The 15,618-nt window shown below is 33.2% G+C and overlaps 1 protein-coding gene across 1 annotated transcript in view; it reads left to right on the top strand.

The window, feature by feature from the left end:
• Positions 1-15,618, top strand: part of KLHL1 (kelch like family member 1) — a 183,932-nt gene that overhangs the window by 148,523 nt on the left and 19,791 nt on the right. The window contains exon 8 of the mRNA XM_014895354.2: positions 7,901-8,063. Coding sequence (XP_014750840.1) covers positions 7,901-8,063 — 163 coding nt within the window. The remainder of the gene's footprint in view (positions 1-7,900; positions 8,064-15,618) is intronic.

Genomic DNA, 15,618 nt, shown 5'->3' with positions numbered 1-15,618 from the left:
ATTTAAATAAAGCTAGTAGAGTAATGAAGTACATAATATCTTAAACAGCTAGTCCTAACAAAGTAGCAACAATGGAACTGCTAACCACTTTAGTAATTTCTGGTAGAATTATTCCTTCATAAAGCAGTAAGTTGAAAAAAACTGTTCTGTATAATATCTATATAAATATTGACATGAAGCAGATATTTTTAATCTCATTGCTCTCCCTTGGTGAAGTAAATAAAGTAATTTCTAACAATAAATTTGTAAAATTTCAATAGCTTTTTTAAAAAAGCCTGCAGTGCAATATCAGAAAAAGTATCAGATATTAGAAACCTTAATAGATCCATAATAGCAAAGCCAGTATTGGATTACCGTGAAAGAAGTGATGGAGAAACACATGGTTAGCACAGATTTGATACTACAGATTTATAATGAACATTGAATATTGCAATAAAAGTTATGTATACTAAAGATGAATTTAATGAAATTAATATGGAAAGCAATCACCTCTACTTTATTTTATGCCAAATACATTTTGTTAGGAAACAAAGCCTTTGAAGAATGACTGCTACCAACAGTTTTAAAACAGTTCCACCAGGAAAGCATAGGCTCTAGTATTCATGAGCAGAGTAGATCAGATACACAGCAAAGAGTAAAAACTATTAACTGTAGAGGCTGTCTGAGTTTTACTTCTTTCATGAAGCATAATATAACATTGATTATTGCTTACTCAACACCGAAAATGTAATGATGAATGATACCTCTCTTTAGACCTACTTTGAAAGATAATTTTGAAGTCAGTGAGAGCTGAACTTTCATCTTCCCTTTTAAAAACTTTTGCTATGGCAGTTAAGCAATGATATTATTTTAGATAGTGCTTAAGCCCCAGTAAATATGTTTGTCTGTGGAGTTACAATCTGTCAGAAAGCATTCCTGGAAGAGTAGAAACCATTAAAATAAACTAGGAATATAAATAAAAGCTCGATCCAGGGTAACTGTAAAACAAACTACAAAAATCTGAAAGATAAAAGGGATCTTTGTTCTTCTTTCTCCGCTATCTTGCATGATAGTTTCTTCTTTTTATGCATCACCATTGCTGGCTATTAAGAAGCCAAAAATGGCAAATTTATATCTTCCATTAACATACAACAAAAAATAAGTAGGGATTTTTTTCTAGGTCTAGATGTTTTTCTTTTTTATTTTTTTTTTAATTTTGCAACATAATAAATCCAGATTTTTTATATGTTCTCTGTATGAAAAAGAAACCACTCTGTGGAGATTAAAAAGTATAGAGCTGCAGAGATAGATGCATAAGAATCTGAGATTCCATTCTGGATGTCAGAGCATATGTGAACCTGGAGGCCAGAGATGAAAGGCAGGAAGAAAGGTCAGTAAAACAAAGATAATTGAATTAGCATTGAAACCGGATTAGGTCATACCCTATTAGTATGATAAAACTGTAATTATTTATGACTAATTAACCTCCCAATATTATGGAGGAATTATTTATAAATAAAAGAATTCTTGAATGATATAATAATATTTTTGCATAATGTTTGCTACAGTGCCAAACGGCTAGATAAAGGAAACTTTACCAGATGCTACTTTGTTAGACCATGCAGACAACCAAAATATTATAGCACCTCATGCTATCACATATATGATACTGACCAAATTCTACTGAGTTCGGCAGTGATACTCCAGATTTACAGAGCATGATGCCATAGTATGGAATATCATTTTGATCAGTTGTGGTCAGCTGAGAAAGATTCATGTCCCATAAAAGTTCAACTTGAGATCCTATTGTAAATATATTATTTTTCTGCAATGGTAGATCTTTCTGGGTACATCAGCATCTCATAAAAGCAATACTATAGTAAAGATGCATTTCTCCATCTTTATGTGGTTTCTGTGCACAGAAAACCCCACAACCCATCGCCTCACAAAAAAAAAAACAAACAAAAATATCCAAACCTATCGCCACCTCAGCATTGAGTGGAAGAGTTCCACAACACACTGGCTTACCATAACACAGCAGTGTTCTGATACAGCTGTATTTTTTACCCCAGAAGCAGCTGTTAAGAGATTGAGACTCTTTTAGACAACATTGACTAGTCTCATTAAATTAAATTAAATTACTGTTATTTTTCCATGTAAAATCTCAGGAACAATATGCCATTCTGACTGCTTTCAATGTGGGTTGCAATAAGGCCTGATGGTTTTAAACTACTTTCTCTGCAATATTGATTTTCATGTATATGAGTTTACTGGATTTTTCTCCTAATCATGGGGAACAGTAGACATAATTTTTTCTGAGTTATTAAATACCTTTTCTTTGTTCTTTGCATCTTTACTAAGTAGTAGATTGTGACCCAATTAGCTAAAGAGATACAAATCGTAGCAGCAACACTTATAATAATTTCTAAGTCATGTCCTCAGGACAATAGCATGGCAGAGTTGAGAGCCTAGTGCCTTATCTAGAAAACTGAATGCAAATAAAGGCTCAGGCAGATCTTTGCTTTTGTAAGTTTGCATAATATTAGCAAGTTAGTGCAATAGCTTCTGGCTCAAGAGGGCAGTGATATTGGTATAATTCTTTAAATCAGCCTTGATACTTACTTGTGAATTTACATAGGAATAGGTATTTTCAACATTGAATCACTGAATATTCAATAAGAAACGTAGGTCAGGTCCAATTCTCCAATTAATGACACCCTAAATTCCAAGATTGGTCTATGGCAGTTCTATATGCAGCATCCCAAGAACAGTATTTGCATTTCCCACTCAGTTAATATAATGGCTTTCAGAACTAAACACAAGATTTAATTCATCATTTAATTCATGATGCATAATTCAAAGGAAAGTGGACTTTACTTTTTTGATACCTTTACTATGGAAGAAAAGTGGTTTAAAACTTAAAGGGGGAAATAGCAGAATAAGGAAAAGCAGCAATAATAACTAAAATTAATACAAAATTATATAAATATGCTTGTGTGGGTGAGAAAGGAGACTGTTAAAAACGTTCTTCTACCTAGACACTAAATAGATGCAGAGCTTAAAAGGGTAGAATAAAATCTGGATTTTATTTGATCAAGTTTAATACTTGGATAACAAACCACTGATTTGTCTTCTTACCTTCAGTGTGATGGTATAGTGTCTGTCTGCTATCTTCTTGAAAGGTAATGTCCTTAATTAAAGTTGTTGGATACAAGTATATCCGTACCAGTTAAAATTTCATGTCTCTATGAATATCAAAATGTAGAGAATACAGTAAAGCTAGCACCACAGATAATTTTTGCTTTGACATTTTGTATCCAAATATCTGTATGAAACTGTATTTCAAGTGATTTTTTTAAGAATTGAACTTTTAAAAATGCCACTCTGTAAAATTAGATCCATCAAGCAGATAAGGAACTGCTAAATTAAAAATATTATAGGCAGTGCTCCTTTTTCTTTTGTAACATTACAGAAAAGCAATTTAAAATCCCATTCCAGTCTTCAAGTATAAATAATTTGAACTGTATGGCTCGAGCACCTAATTAGGCATAATAGGGGTTTTGCTGCATAGCTTTGTGAAGGCAATCAAAAGGAAAAAGCCTGCCATTGCAAACTGGACTATTAATTTTTTAGATCTCATTTAGTTTGGAAAGAATACTGTTTGCTTTTATAAATTCCTAGGTCAAAATGCTTAGAGTAGTTATTTTCCAGGTACGTTTTTTGTGCAGGAAAACATTAAGGTTTCTCTGCACCATACTTACTACACTTAACTGCTCAAGATATTGCTGAAAATATATCTCCTCTTAAGAAAAGAAGTTGGTTCCTTTCCTAAAACGGCTCTTCCTAACTGGTTCAACTCTCCAACTGTATGAGAACTAGGAAAGCCAAACTGTTCACAGTGTCAGGTAAATGAAAGTAATTAATCAAAAGATGGGTAGAACAAATTACTCCCTCAATGCCAGAATTATTATTTTCTACAAATTAAAAAAGTAAGATCTGATTCTGCCAATTTCCAGTTTCTTTGTTCAGATAAATAGCAACTTAGGTTATTTAATGTAATTCTCTTACTGTAAAATACTCCCTTTCTGAATATATTATTACATTTGTCAGAAAATAACAAAGTACTAGAGCATGTGAAAAATTAATTCCCAGAGAAATTTTTCTTTTCTTGTACTTTAAAATGGTTTTTCCAGGTTGTTGAAGATGACACACAGGAACGAAATGTATGAGGGCCTTCTGTCCTTTCTCTTCTCTTAGCAAACTCTCCTAAGGAGCTAACAGCATTATTCTTCTGTGCAATTTCCTTAATGACAAATAAGGGCTCAAATTTCAGCTGGAAATAATTATTTTCTCATTTATAAACAGGAAAAACTCATCCATGTAGATATTTTACAAAATCTACATTCTGAGTGTAAATCTAGGTGGATGTTTATTATCTTGTGGATGTAGATGAGAGAAAACAAAATTATGTGCTCTGACATCAGTTTATGCTAGGATAAATAATGAACATGAAAACCTGTCTCATGAAGGTGAAATGAACTCTGATCTTCTAACACACTGTTCAGTATCTTGACTACAAAAAGATGAAAAATCTTATCTCAAGAGACCCAGCAGAAATTGGCTGCACCATTTAAAAAAAATAAAAGGTATATAGAGTTCAGTACCTTTGCTCTTTAAGGAGAAGGAATTCTACAGTGTGTTAATAGGATTGGAACTCTGACATTTTAACACAGACTACTTACAGTGAATTTAATTTTTTCCTTCTATTAAAACAAATGACCTGGAACATACAGAAAAGAGAATAGTCTTGCTTCATCAATTTTACTGGAAAATATTTTGCTTTGTGATCTTGGGGAACGTGTCCCTTAAGATTTTGTTGTGGTGTTGCCATTTGCTGTTATCATGGACTGTTCAGTAATTTCAGTCAGAGAAGAGGTGTACTGCAATCCATCCTGTGTGATAAGGAGGCTACAAGCAACAGCATTGGGACTACCCTTTAGTCAATATGTGTGATATAAAAATCACATAGACCTTCTGGAATCTAAGCTTAGAATGAATTCAAATGCTTGAATTCAACGCTTGATTATTGAATTCTTCACATAAGACACATATAAGTTTCTCTAATATAAAATGTGCATTTATATACTTCGACAAGATGATTGCATTATCATTATTACTCATTAGAATATTTTGAAACATATGATCCAAGCTTCGCCTAATGGGCAAAGAAAATACTTCTGTGTAGCTTAGAACATTTCCAGCCTGGCTTTTTAGAAAACATAAGAATCAAATGTGGGGCTGCATAGATAGGTGGGTCTAAACACAAGTAACAGAGATGTAACCCAGCAGATGTAACAGTTTATGCAGTAGCTTCCACAAAAGGGCACCAGAAACTACTGAGGGCCATATATTGGTTCCTGCAATAGAGGAAAAATCAGAAATATCTGGGCATCCCACTGGGTTCTATCTGCATTATAAAAACTCAGAAAAGTTCTCATGAGAAGAACAGAGAAGTCATTGAAGACTATTTTCTGTATAAAGCTCAGTTACTTAATACTTATTTTCTCTCTTTGTAACAAGAAATGCAAAGATAAAGTAACATTATATTGATGCAATGATCTTATCAGTTTTCATTGTCATTAAAAAAATAAAAAGTAAAAATCCATGAAAATGCAGGAAGAATGGTATTTTGATTAAGGGGAAATCAAATTTCCTACAAAAAGTGAATTAAATAATTGCAATGGCTTAATTTCCAGCAGGAAATACATGAGAATAAAACTCAACTATGACGGACTTGAAAAAAAAAATTAAACACTGAATGAGATAAAAAGATTAATTCAGGAAAACTCTTTATATCCTAGTAAAAGTGCAAAAAAGTTATCTGAGGAAGTAAAAGCTGGAAATTTCAAAATAGATCTGTTTCTATGTGCATCATAGATTCTTTGTGAAATTCACTGCATAACAATGCAACATTGTTTATGTTTGAAGGTGAGAGAGGGTTTGTGTGTTTGTCTAGACATGAATTATGTATGTGTATTGAAACATTTACCTCCCGGAATTTTCTTTGAATATGATTAATTTTTATCCCCAAAAGAACTTGATTTTCTATTTAACTTTGCATTAATGAAGAGTATACAGATGAAAAGCTAAGGAAAACCATGTTTTTATAAAAAATCAGAGTAAATAATTTTTTTACAATGCAAACCTTTTTGTTCAGGATTTAAGAATATTTAAACATATTAGGTACTATAGTAAACAAAAAACATCCCCAAACTACATATATTAGCATATAATCCCCTAATCTTTATGTGACCACTGACACATCTTACCACATATTTTTCCTGGTTGTTTTCTAAGATATTGAACAATATGGATCATGACTTCAATTTAATATCCACTTTAATATTCTGGAAAAATTATAACTGGAACATGTGGTTGAATAAAAATAATTTCTAGGCAAGGCAATGAAAACAATTGAAGAATGAGTTCCATAGAAAAAGAAAATGTTCAACCTTAATTTGGAGGAAAATTTTTCTAAGGGTTAATAGGATGTTTTGAATTATTTTCTTTTTTAAGTTAAAAAATATTGACAAATGCAAATCAACACCTAAAGCACAGGATCACTTTCTGCGAACACTGAGATGAAACATATTCAAACTCATTGATATAGTTTTACAGTAAAATAAGCTTTTAATGTATTACTTTTCTGAAATAGAACAAAACATTCCTACATAGAAAATGGAAGCTTCACCTTGTTTAAAATTAAAGATAGACTTTTCTGCAAGAAAAAACAAAGCCATTCTCTGAAACTTTAATGATCTCTTGTTTTCTGACTTTTTGATGAGTTCAAATAGTGTGAAATGGAGTGAAGAAAAAAAAAGTCATTGACTTAGAAATAAGACTGGATTTAGCCTGAGATTTTTCAGAGCAATGCTCATTTGGGATCATGGATTCACAGAATGGAATTACTGAGCTCACTGTCTTGTAACAAATGGTGCTTAGCTGTAACTTATCTTCCAGAGCCTTCTAAGCTTAACTGAAGAGACTGTGAGATAGAGAATTCATCAATTCCTTTGACTGGGTGATTCAAAGCCCTCATAGCTAAAAATTGTTTCTTATTCAAATATTTTTCACATGTTACATTTTGTTTTATTTTTCTTTAGTAGATAAAAGAAACCTCATCTATCCAACTTTTTTTTCCTGTGAAGGTGTGTAGTTATTTATCTTTTTTTTGGTTTTTTTGGGTTTTGTTTGTTTGTTTGTTTTTTGGTTTTTTGTTTGTTTGTTTGTTTGTGGAGTAAAACTGAGGAAACAGCTTAAATTTCTCAGTCTAATTAAGTGTTCAAGCCTTTGAATGTGTTTTTTGATTCTGTACCAGTCCATCAATCTTCGTCTACTGAAAAATTGTATATTTTCTTCTATGTGATTGGGAAAAATGGTGAAAAAACAGACTTCAACTGGTGTAGAAGCAATTGCATTCAATGAAATCCCCTTTAGGCTGAATAATAAGAGATCTACCAGGTATCCAGTCCTTGCTTTATTATGTGCCTTACTGCTATTCTAAAGAGCTAATTCATGATCAGAATGTGATGAGATACTAAAGGGAATAGAGAAATCTAAGAGGATCACATCACTGACAGGTTATTCTCTGAAGCAAACACTCCTCTCAAGAAATGAAATTCAGTTTGTTTGACAAGACCTGTGTTTCATAAAGCCATGTGGAGTGGCATTAATTTTATTCCTGTTTGTTAATTCTTAATTAATCAAATCTCAAATTGGTTCTTCCATTTTAATTTTGGATATATAAGTTCATTTGTTGGTTGTGTTTTGAAAACAGAAATTTGTTGTTTGTGGTTTTTATTTTTTACCACTGATAGAGGAAACATACTTTTATCTTCTCTCACTTTCTCCTCCATTTTAGGAGTTACAGTGCTTGAAGGGCCTATTTATGCAGTGGGAGGACATGATGGTTGGAGTTATTTGAACACAGTTGAGAGGTGGGACCCTCAAAGTCAGCAGTGGACATTTGTGGCAAGTATGTCAATTGCCAGAAGCACTGTTGGAGTAGCAGCATTAAATGGCAAGTGAGTAGGGTATGCTTACACAATTGTAATACTTCTTTTGAAAAACAATGAAGCTTAATCGTCATTGCTTTCTCTTATTAAGTTGCAGTGGCACTGAAATGTTCTGGAGTAGATCAAATGGTCGAAATTGCTTTAATAGCCCTGTTACTTTACAAGAAACTGGTTTCAATGGTGCATAAGCCATGCAGACTAGCAGAAGCAATATATAGACAAATAATCCTGGAAATATTGATCTAAAATCATGAAGAGCTGCATATGATTATGCATGTATATTCCAGCTTTTTTTCTTTTGCACAACTGACCATATATTTAATGCTTCCCATTTAATAGATGCTCAGTTGAATTTTGCATGACTTATATCAAATACTTTGAAAGAGATGTTATCTGTGTCCCAGAAAGGTAGGATGGACGGCACTGAAAACCAAAAAGCTGTGGCCTCACTGCAACAAGTAGAAATATGTCATCAATTTTTATTCTTTTTATCCAAGTAGCCATCTGTAAAAAATATCCAATATGCCAAGAGCTGCAACTTGAAAACATTTGTAAGGACCTTTCAGCTTCCCAGTGCTATTCTTGCTGCATTGCTGTTCCACACAAATGACGTGTTGCATTCCTCAGGATATTGGAAATGTATATCTCATTGATAAACGCGGTATTTAATTTAACATTCAGCAAAAGAAAACATATTTTAGTATGGAAGTTCTGAGGATCTTTTTCTTGGTTACTCATTATGATTTCTTTCTTCTGCAGTGAATTAAATAAGTAAATTAATGAAAAGAATTAGATGGTCTTTGAAGTGAGAGAGTTACAAACTATTCTATGTGTGTATCTCTCACACTGCTTTGGGCACTTTACATAAAATGGATACTGGATGCTAAGTATTTAAAATGTGAGTTTCTTAAAAAACTTGAAAAAGTATAACCTCTTTGTGTTTTAATGTGGGAAACTATTCCATTTGTGATCTTCCATTACCCTATGGTTGGCTTAATTTGTTTTCCATTTAAATTAATTTTAAGCAGAAAAATGAAAATTGTGTTTTTCTATAGCTTATGATGGAAATAAATAAAAAAAGCTTTCATATTCTGATCTCATCAGGTTCTGAGTGAGGTGATTGATTTGTAAGTAACCTCTTACTAGTTCCCAATGTATTGAAGTCTGTCTGAAGCTCACTTGTGTAGACCATGCAAGTAAATTATCAATTATTTTGCTGCTCAAACAAATTGAAAACCATACTGCCTGGATTTGGCAAAACAGGGTGCATAGAAATGAATGTTATTTCACTGAAATACATTTTTAAATTTAAACTGAAATTCTTATATCAACACCTTTCCTAAAACATGAAAAGGATTGTGTCAACATGTGCATCATAATCAAATTTGAAAAATATTTAATTATTGAAGCAATAAAATCCTACTGAATTTTTCAGAAATTCAGAAAAATAACTTATCTGAAGTTGTTTCGGGTTTTTTTAAATTTTCAAACTTTGTCCGTTTGACAGGGTTCTTTTCTATGATCATGTTGCCTTATTACATTTTGCAGTACAAATACAAGTTGCAGTGCTGTTTCACCCAGGAGGGTTTAATAGAGTGCCTTCCTCTCCCCACACAAAGGTCACCTGGTTGTTACCTCCAGATTTCCCAGAGAAATAGGATACAATAGTTACTATCTTTCAATGAGGAACACAGGCAATATTCATTTTCTTAAATGTCATCTTAGTTGTAAGGAGAGCTAGAACAACTAATAAAAGATAAAGGTGGTATCTAGATAAAAGAAAGACACGTGACAAATTTATTTTACTAGAGTTTCAACATCATTTATCTGGTGCTACATATGAAATAAATACTTAAGAAGAAAAAACATTAATAGTACAGGGATTTGAAGAAGAAAAGGGCTATATACAATCACTAGGATGTCACAGTTACCCCTGCAGTTCTTTAAAGGTCTGTCCTGGGTTGAAAGAGTGTAACAGCAAGAGCGTGCTAGTTAAATTATCCGACCATTCAAAGTGGCACCAAAGGGAGCAATATCATATAGTTCATGTTGGACACATGAATACAGAAGCATTTGGATGGCCTTAAGAAGCAACACAATTTGAATATTTAGTAGTTTACGTGTGAATTAACATGCCTTGTGTTTGAAGAAAATTAATGTTAAGAAGTAAAAGAAGAGATGAAAAAAGCTCTATATGTTGTTAGCACAGAAAAAGAACAGAAGAAATCTGAGAGGAAAAAAGGGAAATGCTGCTGAAGAATACATTAATTTTTATTAATATAGGAAATATTTATGTTGTGTAACTCTGTGGAATTCTGGCCATCCATATTGAAGGAAGTTCAAGTGAAATTGCAAAGGCCATATTATTTGTACCATGACTATCAAGAATGTGTGCCATACCAAAGAAAAGCAACAAAATTGATACAGTTGACAAAGAAACAGATGCACAAAATAGGTGCAATTCAGCTGGGAAAATGGAGATTAAATAAAAGTAATACTTTTATTTCAATATGTGTCCACCAAACTCTCATCATGTTCTAAATGCCTGTTTATTGGTTCATATAAAGGTAATATTATGTGTTTTTATACAATACCAAAGACTGGACTCTGAGAATTTTCCTTTTCAGTAATACTTTTGTTTTCCCAAGTCAACAGTAGGTTCTGGGTACCACTAGCAATGTATGCTGAGGCTTTGGAGATTCCATCTTCTTCATGTGCTTCTCATAGTCAAACAGTAATGCAAGAGTGGAGTGTGTTATCCTTACTATATATAAAAATTATTTCTTTTTAACTTGATGTCTTTATCAATTTTTAACATATTTTGATAGGTGTTGTAGGACTTGCCATGACTGTAGAATTTCCTGGGATAAAATATGGTCAGTAATTCCTTCTGATATGGAAACAGCATAATCCTTTCTGCCTTGTTACTCTTAACAATCCTGTGGCACAGACTGAGAGAGAAAGGGTGCATGAACATCCTCAGATCAGCAATAGATATGGGTGTTAAAACACTAAATGTGGGATGGAGATCGACACTGAAAAAACTGGTAGAGGGTGGTGCTTTTACATGCAGATAATGAGTAGGAAGTTGGGATGACTTATTTGAATCTTCTTTGGGGCTCATATAAGTGGTGTGTAACTAGTGTGCAATTTGTACTATGTAAGACAGTTGTCAGCAGATAGTGCTGAGGTAATAGAACTTTTCTTCACTATGAGTAAGAAGCACCAAGGAACCAAAAGGGTGAAAAAGTCTATCTTTTCCAGAAACTTTTTAAAATTATGACTTAACTATTTCAAGCTTTTCTTAATTTCTTAATTTTAAACTCAAGAAAAAAATTATCTAGCTGACACCTTCAATCCAAAAAATACTAATCCTTTCATTAACTTAAACTATAAATGCATCCAAATTTTTAGTTAATACCACATCTATTTATTAGCCTTCTATTAAAAAAACCTCTAATACATGAACTGCTCATTCCCTAATTTGCACTAATTTAATTTAATTTCAGAACATATTTTATGATAATGGTGTAGCTCTAAGTGAAAATGAAATTTAGTTTATACACTTTCATCAGGAATACATACTCCTCAAAGACATTCTCTGTATCATACAGATTTATGTTATTCTAAACATTTTTGTTTAGAATAACATAAATTTTGTTTCACTACCATAACTGAAGTTTTTTTATATTGTTCTATTATGTGTCCACAAAGACTGCATTACAAAAAATATTCCTTAGTTTCTACTGATATGTTCGAAATTATCAATATGTTTTGAAGCAACTGTAGCTTTCATGGCAGAAAGTGTGTCCCTTTAGTCTTGATCCCTTTAGTGAGTATGAGTAAATTTGTGTTACAGGAAGATAAAATACTCAGCTGTTGATACAATCTTCAGGCTGACATTAAATGGTAGAACATCACAGCAGTGCCTTAAGTGTCAAAAATCATGACTTTGACACACAGTTCAATTTCATGCTAACATCTTGTGGAGTCATGGAAAAGGAGTGCTGCTCTTTATTGATTGCCACATCCTCAAATATGTGCTATCGTGAACTTGATATTTCCCCCTGCTGCTGTTGTTTTTATTAAATACCACACACTATTGTTGGTATATGGTAGATGACAGAGAGCAAGGAATTGTTAAATCTTAACTTTTAAAAATACAGCTGTGTAAATATTCTTTTAAATAATATTTTACTTTTATTCGAGGAAAAGGTTTTATTTGTTGTCTCTGAAGGAAAGTGAAAGAGCAAGGAGAAATGCTGCAATCGAACATTATTCCCCATTAATATCCATCTTACCACTTACCACCTGCTGTTACAGGCAAAATAGACTTGACTCGGGGAAAATTAATGCAATTTATTAGTAATAAAAATAGATTCTGGTTAGTGAGAAGCAACCGCAAATTTTAAAATGCCACCTTTCTTCCCCCCTTTCCCAGGCTCAATTTATGTCTTGTATAACCTTATAGCCTGACTGGTGCAGGGGGATGGGAAATGGTCAGACCATTGCTTCTCTCTGCCACTCTTTCCTCACACATTTCCCTTGCTCCATCATGGGCTGCCATGGGCTGCAGTCCTTTGGGAGATATCCTCCTACTCCAATGTGTGTCCTCCATAGGCTGCTGTGCCTGTGAATGATGGTTTTCTTAAACAGGAAAATGCAATGCCAATACTACAGGCATGATGCATGAATTGACCCACAGATATTTTCTTTTACAGGAACAAACCCCTAAACATAGATCCTCTTAATCCAATCCAGCATGTTTAAAATTAGAGTTGTTTGGCAAGCCTCATCTCTCTCCATCAATTATGTTTCCATCCTTTTTCCTGTTTGCCTTAGACACTGATTTTTTTTAATATTTTTGTTGAAAGACTGTCCAACATTAAAAAAAGTGCTTTTCTGATTGTGTCCTTTAAGTAATTATTTATTATCATTTGTTAATGTCAAATTTTGTCTCTTACTTAACTGTAACGGATAGAATTTAGATGAGATTTCACATTCTATCAATTCTGCTGAAGTCCTGATAGAATATATTAATTCTTATTTTTTAAAAATGCATTTGTATATACATATTTATTATTCTTCCCTTCACATCCATGCAAATTAATTTGTTACATTTTCAGTTTTACTAGTTAGAGAGACTTTAATAACTATGTAGCTTTAGAATTTTTAATAGTTTTTTATCTATTTATATTCAGTTACATTAATTCAGTTCCACTACTTTTGCAATAATTGGATTCATTTAGTAATGGATTTTCATAAATTGGGTTATTGTTTTGGCAGTACTTTCCCAGCTATTCTGTGTTTCATTTTGAATGGGAAATACCGACAGCTAGCCAATAGAGATGTTGGCATATGCACAGTGGAATGTTTTGTTTTCTGGTCATTTAATGAGAAAAACTGGAAAGAAACTTGTGCTATTTAGATCAATATTATGCCAGCTGTAAATAGCAGTTGCTTTAGTTTAGTATGTCCCTTATGGTTATTATGCACTATTACAAAGTAATTATCAGAAAGTTTATCCTCCTGAACTTTAATTTTTAAGAAAAATAGCAAAAATTCAAACCAAATTAGTGTGAGCACAAGAAAGGTTCTCAAAATCATCTTGTAGTCACTCACCAGGAATAGAATTGTTTTGGACTGACCTTGGAGAGACATAGGTTAATAAATCCACAAAGTCCTTAATAGTTGTTCAGTGTTTGCTACGAGAGAATTAGCAATGTATTACATTCATATAACCACCTACAAAACTTGATTGTATGGCTGATTACAACCTCCTCCAGAAGTTCTGCTCCTTTGGCTTTCATGCATCATGTAATAAACTATCTGTGGCATTTTCCCTTAGCAGAATCATTAAGACTTATTACTAATTCAGTACCCTGGTCTGATCTTTTGTACTTTTGCACACAAATTCTTATTTCCTACACGGGGGTCTCATGCAGCTCAGTGAATGTACCATTTTATTCAAATTGCCTCATATTGTCTCTTTCTCAAGCAAGATTTAACTTGTTATTTTACATCATCTGTAAAATTAGAGACTCTGCATAGGTTTACTTTTTTTCCTGTGGGCCTAGGCTAGCCTTAAAAAGATACAAACTAGATAAAATACATGTCACTCTTATAGGAGAACATGAAACTTTACTGTAAAGCCACTATTTTTTCCTACAGTCCAAGGCAGATGCATATGCAGCTAGGATGCCTTCCTCTTTAGAAGCTAAGTGATTGGTAGGAGACACAGCAGATGCTAAAAACGTTGCTGATCTGCAGGATGGGAACTTGATGAGCCTGTTTTCTCTGGCTATACTGCAACCAGGGTTCCAGAAGCTTGGACCACATTTCTATTTTGAATATTTACTTCACACCTACATCTTTTAGTGTGTATGCCCCCACTCTGCCCTTCTCTTCATCCACCACTCACACAACACCATTTTCAGACTGGTTGGCTGTTGACTGTACAGCTGGCATGACTAATTTGTGATAAGGTCTGTCATTCAGGTTTTGTAATATGAAACCATTTGTCTGTACTACATTTTTTTTCTGTAAGTTTTGTAATGAATGATAAATTCTACATAGATATGCATATGATCTAGTATGGTGTGAATTGATTTGAACATGTATGTGTACTTCAGGCCAAACAGACATAGTGAGTTAACTTACTCACTCCTAATACCTGGCAGAAAAAGGCAGTAGCGTAACTCCACCTAATTCAAGCTTTTAGATGCAACATGTGCACCAGTGTAGACAGCAGGAAGCAGTGTGGATAATGCCCAGGGAAATTTGAAGCCTATTTTTTAATTGTGCAGCTTCCACAATTAAGCACAGATTAAAAAAAAACCCCAAAAAACAAAATTCAGCAATCACTGTTTTCTCTCTTGTGGTCAAGACTAAAAAAGGTGTTAATATCTTATATTCTTGATTATGATTAAAGTTTGGCTTTTCATTATTACCTTTAGTGGGAGACGAAGTATGATAATCCAAACTTGTCACACATAGTACTTGGTGCCTATATGCTGGGACAGGAAGGAAGACTTTGTGCAGTGCAATTGAAGCAGTCTAGAGATCCTCCCACACCAAATGTTGGCATTAACTTAGATTACACACACAGACATGTGTACACATGTGCATTCTTGTGTGTTATCATGTGTATTCACATGATTATTTCCACATATGTGTAAATCTGGAAGGATATTTAAATATACACATCTGACTGAAATTAAAGAAAGCTAAATATTAATTCAATGCTCAAATAAATATCTTTATGGGCAACAGCCCTTACAATAGCTATGAAATATCTGTTATATCAGCAGAATAGAATACCAAGCCATCTCCACTCTTAACTTCCTGTTTTCCCAATTTGAAACTTGATTAACTTCTTGGGGTAAGATGAAATTTACTTTGATTCAGTAGGCCATCTTCAGCTAAATCTTACATTATTGGTTGAATTTGTTGAACTGCCAAGGGTTTGTTCATTGTGAAGCTAAATGACCTAAGTCTTTTTTGCAAGTCATCCGTATAATTGCAATGCACAGATAATTTTGTTACTTCAGCAAAACTAGGGAAC

This window comes from Sturnus vulgaris, chromosome 2, assembly GCF_052056855.1.
Source record: "Sturnus vulgaris isolate bStuVul1 chromosome 2, bStuVul1.hap1, whole genome shotgun sequence".
NCBI classification, from domain to species: Eukaryota; Metazoa; Chordata; class Aves; order Passeriformes; family Sturnidae; genus Sturnus; species Sturnus vulgaris.
Note: the sequence above shows the minus strand (reverse complement) of the source record. Positions and strands in the feature narration are given on the sequence as shown.